At 58.5% G+C, this 14434-nt stretch overlaps 1 protein-coding gene across 3 annotated transcripts in view; it reads right to left on the bottom strand.

The window, feature by feature from the left end:
• The window catches only part of NRG2 (neuregulin 2), a 193655-nt gene that overhangs the window by 15122 nt on the left and 164099 nt on the right, over positions 1-14434 (bottom strand). For 2 of the 3 annotated variants that reach the window (XM_055141993.1, XM_055141995.1), the window contains exons 4-6: positions 6625-6745; positions 1299-1379; positions 840-898 (exon numbers count right to left, since the gene is read on the bottom strand). In XM_055141993.1, coding sequence (XP_054997968.1) covers positions 840-898; positions 1299-1379; positions 6625-6745 — 261 coding nt within the window. The remainder of the gene's footprint in view (positions 1-839; positions 899-1298; positions 1380-6624; positions 6746-14434) is intronic. The other variant, XM_055141994.1, reaches the window with a different exon arrangement.

Here is a 14434-nt window from a genome sequence, read left to right as displayed (position 1 = left end):
GGAAGGCTCATTTCTCCACCCTGAGATCCGGCCCCTAAGCCCTCTAAACCCCTATTCTCTAAGGGACTCCCAGGGTCCTGCCCTCAATGTCCAGGCACCACAGCTCACGTTCTGAATGCCTCAGGGGACTGAGCTGGCCTCCCCCGGAGGAGCAGCTGAGGTGGGAGGTGGGTCCAAGTGGGTGCTGGAGGGAGGACGGCATCTGGGCCCCTGGGGAGTCTGAGGCCCCTGCTGAGGCGCGTCCCTCTCTCCACTGCCACCTGGTGGGGCCCAAAGGAACTGCGTTGTGAAGGATGGGAAGGGAACCAACTTCCCGGTTAGAGACTTAGGCCCAAGAGATGTTTGAAAGAGTCACCCACAGTCTCTTGCTTCTTCACCCCTTTTTGCAACCATAGCACCTGCTCCCCATCCTGTTCCCTCATGAATATCTCCATGGCAACCGTGGTCCTGGGACATGTTCATCCCCAAATTTCCCCTGTGACCCCCAAACCCAAACAAACCAAACTGTGGCCTGGTCCCAGGACAGGCTTTCTGAGAATGTCTTTCTCATCTCCAACAGACCCGCAAACACACCCTGGGGGTCCCACATCCTCCAATAGGCCCAGAGGCTGGGGGCTGGGGGAACGTGGGTGGCGGAGGCAGCAAATGTTTCCCCTCACTCTGGCCAGGCTGCCTGACACCAGAAGGGGGGAAGAGGCCCATGTGTGCTCTGACTGCCAAGGGGTGGGGGTGAGAGGCTGCGCCCCTGGGACCCCTCTAGTCTCAGTAAGGGGGCCCCGCCCTCCCTTAGGAGGACTGCCAGTCACCAGGGAAGAGAAGAACAGAAGAGAGAGACATACTGGAGAAGTTGACCATTGCGGAGTGTTGACACCTGTCCCCGGTGTATCCTACAGGACACCTACCAAAAGAAAGAAGAGCAGAAAGAGAGAGCCAGGATAGCAAGACACAGGCACTGCAATACCCCGGCACGGCTCCTGCCAGTGCCAGCTGGGCTCCTTGCCACCGTTACCATTTGTACTGGCCTTGCCACTCTGCCCCTTACCTGCAGCCCTGAACTTTAAACCCAAGGATTAGGCCAAAAATGAAAAACAAAGCAAAACAAAACAAAACCAAAAAATAAAAATAAAAAAAAGAACTAACAAACCAAAATACAAAAAGAAAAAAAAAAGAAGAGAGAAACAAAACAAAACAGCCAAAGATCAAAACAACCACGCCCTACACGGGGAGTGGGGGTGGGGTGGGGGGACTGCACCCGGAAGCTTTCTAAGGAGCAGGGACTTGTGTTTGTATCTTCAAACATACTTTGCTTAGGATCTGGCATGTACAATCGCAAAGGCAGTTTCTCCAAACATCTCTGTCCGAAGAATCCGTTTGGACATCTGGAGAAGGAAAAGGGGAAAAATCACAGAACAAACTGGCATCATCCGCGAGGCTCAGGTTAGAAATCAAAGTGCACAGTGATGAATGAGAAAACCAAGTCAGGCGCGGGGCACACTCGTTGCTGGAGGGGCTGGAGTCGGGCTGGGTGGGGGGCTTGGACATCCCCTTCCAACTCTGTCTAATAGATGTGGCTCTGAGGTGGCGGGGGGTGGGCAGGGCGGGAGGAAGATGATTTGGGGGAGTGGGGTGTGTAGGGGGGTGGGGAGCTTATGGCCAACTGTCCTAAAGGTCGCTGAGACCTTTCTCTGATCTACATATGCGTCTCCCCTGGGGCAGGCAGGCAGCTGGCAGGGTGTGGGGAACCTTCTGGAACACCAAGTTCTGAGGAGCCGCTCCTTCTAGTCCCTACCCAAGGCTGTTCTCAGGGCCCTGCCAGGTCTCATCCATGAAACAACCCCCTAGAGCTCAGTGGGAGACTCGGGAATGCTTGGTCCCGACTGTGGGATGATGGGCGGGCTGGAGCCGGCTCATCCGTGGGCTCCTAGAGGGGCACTTCTGTGGCCATCTGAGTTCTGGACCTTTCCGTGGCCTCCCACCCCAGCGGGTCCTGCAGAGCTGGGGGACACGTCGGGGTGTGAAAGGCCGAGCAGAGCTCTGCAGGAGGAAACGGCTCAGTCTCTCCTGCTGTTCCCCACTGGACCACGGAAGTCATTTCTGAGGACCCCTGGTGAGCTCTGTTAGGGGCAGGCTTCCCTAGAGCACTAGACACGGGAGAGTTGGGGGTGAGGTGCAACTGCGAGGCCCAAGCTGGCTGGAGCACGGAAGGAAGGTGGCAAGGACCACAAAGCTTCCTGTGGGGTCCACGTGGGGCCTGCTGCTTGCTTGGCCCTGGGTCCCCCTTCACTGCCTGGCTCTGTGGGCATCACCCCCCACGCTGCCTGTCCAGCCGCAGTGTCCCCCACTCTCTCCTGACCTTGTTCTCAGCTCCAAGGTACACTTCCTTCTGCTCTCCAGCTGCCACCGCCACCCCCGCACCCCCCGGCGCTCCAGTGCGTCCCTGACTCAAGATTCCTGGGAGACTTGCCCGGCCTTGTCCTCTTCTCTGAGTAAGGTCGCCACCTAAGGGCTGGACCCACCTCCCACGCCCCCATTCAGAGCTGGGGCTGCCTCGGCCTCTTCCTTTGGAAGTGAGGGGCCATGGCTCATGACCAGTGTCGCCTTGCTGACCAAATAGGGCCCTGCTCGGACTGTCCAGGAGATGCCCCTGTAGTGAGTGCGCTCGGCCTCAACGTGCGCCCTGCTCGCTCCCGTGGCGGTGACCACTGGCTGGGAGGGACACATGGAAACCCGTGGCCCTCAATCTGACCTGGAAGAAGGACGTCACGGGGGACCAGAGAGCTGGAGCTTCTCGGGCCTCCACGGCCTTCCCTCCTGAGTGGCAGGGAGGCCTGTGCGGGGCGTCTGGAGAAAGGGGGGCATTGGGAGTGCTCATCCTGTGGAACAGGGGCTCCGAGGAGCTGCCAGCAGCCCGTCTCGCTGTCCTTCTCTGATCCCTTCCCACCGCCATCCTCCCTGCCAGGAACATGGAGGTAGCAGCTGAGCCTTCCCAACCGGCGTCTTCCTCAGCTCAGAAACGGATGCCCAGTTGGGTGGGGTGGGCCCGAGGGGACCAAGGGGCTATTCAGGCAGTGGCATCTTAGGAGTTGGAGGATAAGGACCCTGGGGGTTGTCAAAATGACTTGGGGAATCCACAAAGGAACGAGAAAGCGATAGGTTTGAGTGTGTCCAGTGGCTAAGGGGAAATGCGTGTGTGTCTGTGTGGCTGGGGGTGGGGGGCGCTCAGGGGCAGGGCTAACCTGAACACCCCTGTTCTCTCCTTAGCCTTGACTGGGGGAGAGTTACGTCCAGGAGGCTGGGGGACACTGGACATGTCAGTCTACCAACTGGGGGTGGGGGTCTGAACTCGGCACAGGGAGGTGGCTGGGGGTGGGCGGGACCCCCGCTGGCTTGCAGGGGCACAGAGGAGGGTTAGCAGGAGTGGCGCCTCCAGCCGGGCCAGCCCTTGCCCGAGTCCCCGGCCGTGGTGGGGATAGATCTGTGCCCAGGGCTGGAGAAGAGCAGGAGCGAGGGGACAGCGAGGAGAGCCCACGGCTGCATCCGGGTGACCGAGAGCTGGGCCTCTGCCTCTCCGTGTTCCCACCCCACCTCCTGGGCCTCAGTTTCTCCTTTTGGTAGCCTGGGGATAATGCCATGTGTGCTGCCCTCACCCAGGGGTGGGAGAGGATGAGGATGAAGGCGCGCCCTGGTGTGCCTGGTAGGGGGTGAAGGTCTCCGGCCTCATGATGGGGGTGGAGATGGGGTGAGGATGAGCAGGCAGATGGAATGGGGGTGTGGGGAGCGGAGGACGGGGGTGAGCAGAGGGGGACATGGAGGATGGGGGTGAGCCAATGGGGGGCATGGAGGATGGGGGGTGAGCTGATGGGGGATGGGGTGAGCGGATGGGGGCGTGGAGGATGGGGTGAGCTGATGGGGGTCATGCCACTGGTATGTGCACAGGGCTGGAGTCTTGTTCTGTCATCATCCCCTGAACCAGTCCCCAAGAGTCACGCACCAAGCGTGCGCCACAAAAACACGGAGAGAGGAGGAGAAAGCACGAGAGGAGGGGCGGGCCCGCGTGGCCCCACAGGAGACAGTTAGCTGGATTTGGACCCCCATTTTCAAATCCCCCTAGGTTTTCTTTCTTTCTTTTTTTCTTTCTTTTCTTTTTTTTTTTTAAACAAAATTCAGCATCAGAGACACTGTTCGTTTGTCTCTGACTTGCAGAAAAACAGGCGGGACGGAGGGTGCCTGCATCCGGCTCTCCGCAGAGCTCGCACCAATACACAACGACAAGTGCCAGAGACCAGGAAGGCAACTGAGTTCTGTAGAAACTGGAATGAAACTGACCAGGCTAGTTTCATTGTCCAAGCTAAGCGGAAATGCAAAAAAATCAAAATAAAAGTAAACAAACAGCACAAATGGTAAGACGTGAGCTCTGCTTCCTAAATTCTTCCCTTCGTATTCCATTCAGGTGTCATCAGGCACCCCAAGAGGCCTGCCCCCCATTCCCTCCCGGCCCACCCACCCCCAGAATGGCCACTGGGCTCTGCCCTGCCCCCCGCCCTGCCCTTCTCCAGCACGGCTCTGAGGACCTGCCCTCCTAGCCCTGTCCCTGCCGGGGTGTCCCTCTTCCCCAGAGGCCTAGTGGGGGTGCAGGGACCTTGGTTCTAGGAGGCCGGGCAGTGGCTGACTCAGGGTGGGCTGAGATGGGGAGGTGGGTGGGGCGGGGCAGGGCATCAAGTCTAAGCACTGAACCCCAGTTGCCCTGGTGGGGACACAAGACCTCATCTTCACAGTGGCTCAGGATCCGGAGAGGGGACCTAGGGACTACAGCCTGGCTGGAAGGGCCCTTGGGAAGCCCACTTTGCTCACTACCACTCCCTCTTCTGCACTAAACCTGAGCACTGGGCGCTTGCCGCCCCCCGCCCCCACCCATGGGCCTTCATGGTCTAGGGGTTCTGGGACTGGTGAGGAGAAGAGCTGTGTGCTCGAGCGTGCGCGCGTGTGTGTATGTGTGTGTGCACGCATGTTGTGTGTGTGTTGTGTGTGTGTGGTGTGTATGTGTGTGCACATGTGTGTGTGTGCATGTGTGTGTGCGTGTGCATGCATGTGTGTGTGTGTGTGTGTGTGTGTGTGTGTGTGTGTGTGTGTGTCTGGCGGGTGGGGATCCAGGCTGGGCCATCTCTGTGTGGTGTTCCAGAGCCCTTAAGTCTTCCCAGGTCTCCTGCAAAGAGCTTGGAGCACTTCAGGGCGGGAACGTTCCCCAGACCGAGTGTCCCTGGAGAGCAAACTTCCTGGGAGCAGGAGGCAGAAGGGCTGAGTCTGGCCTGAGAATGACCTTGGGGTCCTGGTGCTGGTGGGACTGTCCCCTGGGATTTGGAACCAGGAAGCTGGGAGGGGAGGCAGCAGAAGGGGGCCAGAGGAGGCAGGGGGCTCGGAGGAACAAATGCTCTGGGGTGCTTCTGTCCTTGGCTATGGGGAGGGCAGCCCCTCGCTCAACACCCCACCACATCTCAGGGACCCCTGTCCCAGTGCCATGGGGATGGGCAGTTTTGGCAGCTTCTCAGGGTCTATGCTTGGAAAAACCCAAGTCGTCAACTAGGCCTGGCCACTCTTCGTCTTCCTCAGGATCCATGTGGAGCCTGTGCCATGCGGCCTGGACCCCCCGACTCCACCCCTGCTCTTCACCCACCAGAGAATCAGTCCCGGGGGACCAGCTGCCCAGAGCTCTGGCCAGGCTGGACCCAGCTCCCTGCCTCTGCTCCTGGTACTCTGCCTGTGAGGAGTGCAGGGTTCCTGGCTCTGTGGGGGACCTGCTGGGACCCCCTGTTTGGCTGAGAACAGCTCCAGCCTTGGGGGAGGCTTGAGCTCCTCCTCAACCCTGCCCTTCCCCTCCCCCCAGTCACCTGGGGGTGGGGGTTTCCCTTTGCAGAGACCAAAGGGGCTCAGATGGCCCCTGGGCATAGCTGGGGGGGACCTGCTGGGTATGGGGTGGGGAACCCCTGGAGGAAGAGTCCTTCTCTCCCTACCAGTCTATCAGGGAAGACTCTTAGGTACTAAGGACGTGGGCACCTGTGCCCAGCCCGACTCTGCCAGACTCTTCACTTTGGGGGAGTGTTTGTTAGAACAAAATCTAAAGAGCTGCCAAGAGATGGGGTGGGGTATGTGTGGGAGGAGGGGGCGAGGAGGGGGAGAGAGAGAGAGAGAGATAGAGATAGAGAGAGAGAGAGAGAAGGAGAGAGAGAAGGAGGGAGGGAGGAAGGAGGGAGAGAGAGGGGAGGGAGGGAGAGCGAAAAGGAGGGAGGGAGACAGAGAGAGAGAGGGAGAGAGAGAGAGAGAGAGATCCCAGTGCCCAAGGCTGAGATGGATACCCTATATTCCTAACGGGTGCTGGCAGAGGGTGACAGTGGGAGCTGGTTGGGGGTAGGTGCTGGGAAACTGGCACGGAGAAGGCCCTGAGCACGTGAGAGCTTCCCTGTCTCCCTGCATTTTAGGGAAGACCTAGAGAGTGGGGTGAGCCTCCCTGTCTACACCCCTTGGGAGCCCCTCGGCCTTGGCTTGAAGCCCACTTTTCCTAGAGCCCTCCACTTCTGCCCAGCCTCTCTCGCCCTAGCCTGGCCCCGTGCCCGCCCCATGGCCACTTACTTGCAGGAGAGCTGGTTGATGCCCTCGATGTAGTAGCAGACACCGCCGTTGACGCAGTAGGACTTGGCTGTCTCGTTGCACTTCCGGGCATGCCCCGACCAGGAGGAGAGGGTGGTGCTCACTGGGGGCAGGAGAGACAGCTCAGTGACTCTTGCCGGCACCTCCTGCGGGGCCCATCTCACAGCTGGAGGACGAGAGGCTTCGGGGATGCCTGCTGGCCTGACCACCACCGGGGCCACTGGCCCACCAACCGCCCTCCCCTCCCCTCCCCTCCCCTCCCCTCCCCTCCCCTCCTTTCCTTCCCATCTTGGTTTCGGGAACCTGCCTGGCAGTGCACAGGCTGCCTGGGGCCTCCCGCATGCAAAACCTGCACTAGCGCTTTGGGCCATCTCTCCGGCCCCTGGAGCATCTGTGTGCTCTGTCTCTGCTGGGCAAAAGGCCCACCTGGGTCCTTCCGTGCCCACTGGGAGCCTCCACTGTAGAGACTTGTGCCCACCAGGGGGACAGACACCTAACTGTGCTGTCTGGAGCTCCGGGTGGGTGCGGTGAGGGTGGGAGCTGGCCTTTGAAGGAACAGGGCCCTGTGGACATGGGCCCCTTCTAAGAGCTGGGAGTGGGGGGTGAGCCCTAGCCTCCCCTCTGCCCCAACATGCTGATGTAGTGTCTCCCAGGAAGCCCCAAAGGCCACCCCACCCCGAGGGCCCAGGCTGTTCGTCACCCCCCAGGTAGACCCGCCCCCTCCCCCCCCATCAGCTATTATTTCTTAGAGGGGGCTTCCAAGGTTCTGAACAGCCCTGGCTAGAAAGCTGGGGCCTCGGGTTGCTGGGGAGAAGGGATGGGGGTAGCGGGGACGTGGAAACTGGCTGAGAGCAAGGCTGGGCTTGAAGGTCTCACCCCCAGGACCGCGCACCTGACAGATCAGGTTCCCCTGATACAGGAAAACAACAAAAGTGTTGCTCCCCGGGGGCCGACCTCCAGGAGGCGGGTTCCGAGGAAGAATTCCTGTACCAAGCCTGGGTTTTTATCCATGCATCCACAGATGCGTATCCAGACTGGGTCCTGCTCCCCATACCAGGCCCTGGGGTTCCCACCCACCCTGCAGTGGCCTCCTGACCCGGGTGACCAGTGCAGTCAGGGCTGGTCCTGTCTTCTCAGGAGCACAGATCTCCCCCCCTCCCCCTCCAATCCACTCCCCCAGAGTCCGGAACAGCTATGGGGGAGGAGGGTGGGCCCTTGGCGCCCGCAGTGTTTAGACGTGTGGGAGACAGATGGAGCGCGGGGACTGGGACGCCCGGCCAGCCTGTGTGTGTGTGTCTGAGCACTCGCTGATAGATCCCAGCGGGCAGCATTGGCTCCCGCTGTCCCTCCACACCACGCCCGCTGCTGCTCTGGCACCCGGAGCCCGGTCCCACTGTGGCCCCCCCACTCCTCTCAGCCTCCAACCCAGCTGGGGCCCACATGTCTGTAGGGACATGAGGCCGCCTGCTGGTCCCTGCCCTGCTTCTGGGTCAGGGAGACCCAGGGAATGAAGGAAGGGACCGGGAAGAGCAATGTCTGAGGTGACCCTGACTGCAAGTTGTCCTCCTGTTGCTGGGAGGACCCTGGAGGTCGTATATTTTGTTTTTGCTGTTGGGTCATACCCGGCAATGCTCAGGGCTTAGTCCTGGCTCTGTATTCAGGGATCACTCCTGGCAGTACTCAGAGACCATATGGGATGCTGGGGATCGAACCCGGGTTGGCTGCATGCAAGACAAGAGTTTTAACCATTGTATTATTTCTCTGACCACTTCTGTTTTGTTTTGGTTTGGGGGCCACACACAGAGGTGCTCAGGGTTTCCTCCTGGCTCTGCACTCAGGGATCACTCCTGGTGCACTCTGGGGATCATATGGGGTGCCAGGAATCGAACCTGGGTCTGCTGCTGCAGGCCCAATCACTGAGCCATTTGATCCGGCATCTTCACTGTGTATTGTTGGTATCTCTCTAGCTCTCCCCACAAAAGGGAGAGGCCCCTCAAGACTACCCCTCTCTAAGGGCAGGGCCCTACTGTGTCCCCACCGCCCAGCTGTGCGGCTCCACCCTGCTTTCCCACTTGGCGGGAATTGGAGGCGAAGAGTTTCACTGCCTCTTTGATCGCCACGTTGGGAGGGTGCCTATCACCCCGAACTTGGCTCCCCGCTCTCTGTCCCAGTCAGCTGCACCCTTCGGCCTGCTTCATCTCAGAGATGGAGAATTCTCATCCCGCCTCCTCGTGGGGATCTATCTGACCCCAGCAGCCCCTCGAGGCTTTCTCTGACTCCCTCAGCTTTTTTTTTTTTCTTTTTGAGTCACACCCGGCGATGCACAGGGGTTACTCCTGGCTCTGCACTCAGGAATCACTCCTGGCAGTGCTCAGAGGACCATATGGGATGCTGGGAATCGAACCCAGGTCGGCCGCATGCAAGGCAAACGCCCTACCCACTGGGCTATTGCTCCAGTCCCACTCCCTCAGCTTTGAGCTCCGACCTTACTGCTTTCCAGATGCAAAGTGGCCTTGATATGCTGCAGGTGGGGTCGCTTTCATGCTCACCCCACTTATGGTTTCCCTGGACACCCCGATTATAGATACCAATTCCTTGCACCGCCCAGAACTGATGGGTCATGCCTGCGTGTGTCCTGTCCCTCCAATTGGGCATATTCAGGTCACTTTGGCAAGGCCTGGCCCTTTGGGCCCACTGTGAGGATCTGCCTGCCCGCCCTCCCCTCTCTCTCTTCCTAGCTGTGCATGCTCGGACTTGCAGCACAATAAAAAAAAAAAATTCAGAAGCAATTGTTAGCACTTTCTAATCCTTCCCCGAGTATGTGTGAAGAGGTCATGTCTGTTTTGTTCACCACCGAACCCCAACATCTCACAGAGCACCCGACATTGAATAGGCAGTTAACAGACACTAGAGCGAGCAAGGAAGCGGGATTCTGGAACTTTCACAGCGGCTGACTGAGCGTGCGGGGCGGGACATCGGCCGATGTACCACCTCCTATCAGATTCCTGGAAGGTTGTTGGGGGACTGAAAATCAAGTCTGCAATGAGCTACCTCTTGCCACCTCCTGGGAGGACCCTGGTGAAAAAGATGAATAACAAGTGGTGGTGAGGGGATGCTGCACTCTCCTGTGGTGCTGGTGGAAATACAGAATCTCCTAGCAGCTCCTCAAGCAATGAATCATGGCACCACCATGGGAGCCAGCTACCCAGACAACCTATAACCTGACGAAAGCGTGGGTGTGTGTGCTCTGCGGGCAGCGTTCCTAATAGTCACACTCTGGAAACAACTGGAATAACCAACAATCCAAACTGACGAGCAGTAAACTAAAACCACGTTCTACTCACACAGCAGAATACCCTTCAGCCACGAAAAGAAAGGCAGAGTTAGCCACAGCATGGACGGATTCCGAAGACATGTCACTCTACCCACGGTGGGAGCTCATGGTGGCAGGCAGAGCATCCCGAGTATTGCCAGGACTTGTCACAGGGCCCCCTGCACATTGCTTGGGAGCCTCCCCACTCCCAAAAGAAGAAAGCATGCTACAGGGAAGAAGCCCAAGGACTGGGTGATTCTGTTGACACAGTTTCCAGAACAGGGGAGTCCCTTGCAGGAAAAGCAGAGGAGCGGGGTGGGGGCGGGAGAAACAGGGACTGGTTTGCTTGTGGGTGGGGGTTTCTCTCCAAGATGATTAAGGTGTTTTGGCATCAGTGCCTATAGTCACGCAACTCTGTGGCTACAAAACCCCTCTGAACTGTCTAACTTATTTATTTATTTGTTTATTTATTTATTTATTGGTGTTTTGGGGTCACACCTGGCAATGTTCAGGGGTTACCCCTGGCTCTGCACTCAGGAATTACTCTTGGCAGTGCTTGCGGGAACCATATAGGATGCTGAGGATTAAACCCAGGTCATGTGCGTGCATGGCAAATGCCCTACCCACTGTACTATTGCTCCGGCCCCTGAACTGTCTATTTAAAAAGGGAAAATTTAAGGGATCAGAGAGATCATACAGGGTGTTTGCCTTGCTCAAAACTACTCGGGTTCAATCCCCGGCATCCCATATAATCCCCGGGCACCGCCAGGAGTGATTCCTGAGTGGAGATCCAGGAGTAACCTCTGAGCATTGCCGGGTGTGGCCCAAACCATCATCCCCCACACAAAAAAGGATGGATTTCATGCTACATAAGTTAGACCTTAGAAAACAATCTACAAAAATGCCAGGGGAGGCTGGGAGGAGTTCGCAGGGCCAGTGTGTATGTCTGCAGGTCAGAGCCTCAGCTTTCATCCCCACAAAGTGCTGCAGGGAAACGTTCTCAGCCCTGCAGGTGAGGGAATGGGAGCCCTGAGCCATGAGAGGGGTGGGCAGGTGGGGGGGACGCAGTGTCTGGTGCCTAACCGCTCCCCTTCCCAGGCCTCTGGGAGAGCCCTCTGCTTATCCAGTGTCCCTCTTCCCTCAGTCTCTCCTCTGTGGGGAAAACCTGTCCCTTTGGTCAAGGTGCCTGTGCTTCCTCTTTGGGATTTTGGAACAGGCAAAACCCTCTAAGCCAGGACTAACTTCCTGCCATTTGAGGGACCCAACTCCCTGGGTTCAGAGAAGACTTGCTGAGCGAGGCCCTCCTGCCCTCACACACGTGTGTGTGTGTGTGTGTGTGTGTGTGTGCGCGCGCGTGCGTGCATGTGCACACATGCGTGTATGTGCATGTGTGTGTGCATGTGTGTGATTGAACAGCCAGCCTTTAGGCATCCAGGTAAGAGAGAGGCCCAGAAGGCCTCTCCCGGGCTTGACTGAACTGTGCCACGGCCACCCTGCCCGCCCTGCCATACGGGTAAAGCCAAGTCCAAGCAGACCTGAGATTGGGGCGCTCACCCCGGGACATCCCTAAATGCACCTTCACCTGGGGGAGGCCACTGGTTCTGGGACTTGGAGGGGGCACAAGTTGACTGCTTGGTTCACCACCACTGCAACTCTGTGGCTTTCAGTCGTCGAGGGGGGAAGAGCAGGAGTGTTCTGGGGGCTGGTGTGTGACAGGGATCTGCTATCAGGGAGACCGGCTTGGCCAGCACAGGGCAGTGGGCACTGGGGAGCTGAGTGTGGGCCCCACGTGGCCCCTGCTCCTTGCAGGCCCTCCCCTGCCCTCTTTGGAGCCCTGGCTTCCCTGGGGCGTGGGCTATGCCGCCAACCCACCTTGGGATGATGAGTCACAGGGGGGCCGGCCCGGCTGCCCGCTACCCGCCCTTCACCCCCCTCTCCCAGGGCGCGGTTGCAGGTCTGGCCTCTACAGGTAAACAAGGAGTTTGGGCATCTCTGTCTAGAGAACCTCCCCCGCCCAGTGCTCCCAGCCCCCTGCAGTGACCTGGCTCAGGTCCCATGGTGGGTGGCTCAGACTGGCCAGGGGCTCAATGGGGTCCTGGGCGAGGCTCAAAGAGACACAGCACAGACTCAGTGGGGATACTGTAACCCGGGAGTGGCCAGAAAAGTCAGCCAGGGCACGACGGAGCTAGACAAGATCCAGACTCTGCGCCCTCTGCCCCACCTGCTGCCCTTTGCCCCAGCCCACAATGCCACCATTGACCTCGCCCGGGCTGGGCTACAGCTTCTCCGACGGGTCTCACAATGATCCCCAGACCTTGGCAGAAGAGAGGGAGCTGTTGTCTTTTTCTTGTTTTTGTTTGTACATTTGGGCCACACCCAGCTGTGCTCAGGATTTACTCTTGACTCTGTGCTCGGGGTTCACGCCTGGTGGGCTTGGGAGACCATATGGGGTGCCAGGGATTAAACCCAAGTCAGCTGTGTGTAAGGCAAGTGCCCTCCCCGCTGTACTAGCTCTCGGGTTCTCTGATTTTTCTTCATGGCAACTCTCTCTCCTCCCCCGTGGACAGCGCTCCACAGGGAAATGCTCCCCAACTCTCACTACCTCTGAGTCTGTCTTTCACACAGGCCTGGCAAGGATAGCTTGAGGCCTGCGTACAGGGCCCTGCAGGGCGGGGACACTGGCAGGCGAGAGCCATTGTCCTCCTGGTTACGTGAAGGGCTAGAGACAGCTGTGTCTGTGTCTTCTCCCTGGGTGTGGAGCCTGGGCTGGGCTGGAGCCCGAGGCTGTCCCTTCCAAAGGGACACAGCGAATATGGGAGAAGTCCCTGCGACCACAGAGAGGAGGGGAGGCAGCGGCCACCATAGCGGGTGGGACATGAGGCCAGCACTAGGCAGCACTGACTCCCGTGGCAGTCTTAAGTGAGTTCCTGAAGGCAGTTCTAAGTTAGGTTCCTGCACATTCTAAATAAGAAGGTCTTGGACCACACAGTATAGCTCACGTCCAAAGTGGACCTGAGGGATCTGCCCAGTAGGGTTGGAGGCAGCGGGTCTGTTCTGCAGCTTGGACGGGCGGGAGGAGTCTGGGGACAGAGGCATCCCTGCTGTAAGTGTGCCTGGGCTGGGTCAGGCGGGCTCAGGAAAGGCCTTGGAGCAGCTCTAAGCTTTCTTTTCAAACACGAATTCATACTCTTTTCATATATTATATATGATTGACCTATGATGAGCCAGGCCTGGCGCTAGGCTCCGAGGGAATCAGGCTAGACGTTGCCCGTGGCCAGGCTCTCAGACTTGGCCGACTCCTGCCCCATGGTGCGGTTCTACTGCCAACTAGTTGCTGACTTCTTCCCCCGCCACGTCTGGCAGATGCTCAGGGGCTATTGCTGGCTCATGCTCAGGAGTGGCTCCTGGCAGTGTTTGGGCAACTGTGTGTGGTACCGGGATCAATGGGGTCCTGGGCGAGGCTCAAAGAGATGCAGCACAGACTCAGTGGGGATACTGTAACCCGGGAGTGGCATGATCACAGTTGCAGCAGCTGCATACAAGGCAAGTGCCTTCCGTCCTGTACTATCGCTCTGGCCCAACCTAGTGACTTTGGGTAGAGAAGTTCCCAGACTCAGTCTCAAAATTGATCAAATGCAGTAGTTTGTGAGTTGGGATTCAAGGGATAATGTGGAATCTGGCCTGGGGCACTCCACGCTCTTAATCAACAGTCGCTTTTGTAACCGCTGCTCCTGGGGGCAGATCTCTGCTCTCCTGCAAAGCCAGTGGCGGGACAGACTGAAGTTTGAAGGAAGATCCAAGGTTGGAATGTCAGAGTTATACAAGCCCCCTAATAAGCTAGTTAAGAAGTGGGATTTGCCCCGGAGTGACACACAGGGTCAATGGTGAGAGCAAAAGTCTGCCTGGACTGGAGGGCATGGGGGAGACAGGGCGGGGTGCAGAGGGGAAGCTTCTGAAAAGGTTGCAGTGAGGGCTGGGAAGCCCCTTGGAGCAGACTGGCGAGAGCAGGGCAGGGGGACGCAGGCCTGTCAGAGGCCGTGGCAGGATGCAGTGTGAGGAGACATGAGTCCTGGGCCAGGGCTGCCCTTGGGATGAGTCTGGAAAGGAAGGGGCAGATGTGAGAAAGATCTACAAAGAATGGCCAGAATGATACTTCGCCAAGGGAACTGGAGGAGCCAGGAAGGTGGGGGACCGGGTGGAAGGGGGGTTCCCTCCAAATGCAAAGCAGACAGTCTTAGGCTGCATCTCTAGGACCCTCACACAACTGTTCCTGCTCTCGCTGTTTTTGGGGGGCACTGGGAGACTGGGAGGGGATGACACCCCCCAAAGGAGGTTGTCAAGTGGCACACTCAGTCTGCTGTGTCAGGGACTGGGTTGTCTGAAGGGCTGGGGTGTTCAGGGGAGAGCATGGAGGGGCCTGAGGACAGGCAGAGCGGGAGCGAGGCTGCCTGGAGACGCCTCATCCCGGGTACCCGCATA

This window comes from Sorex araneus, chromosome 6, assembly GCF_027595985.1.
Source record: "Sorex araneus isolate mSorAra2 chromosome 6, mSorAra2.pri, whole genome shotgun sequence".
Taxonomy (NCBI): Eukaryota; Metazoa; Chordata; class Mammalia; order Eulipotyphla; family Soricidae; genus Sorex; species Sorex araneus.
Note: the sequence above shows the minus strand (reverse complement) of the source record. Positions and strands in the feature narration are given on the sequence as shown.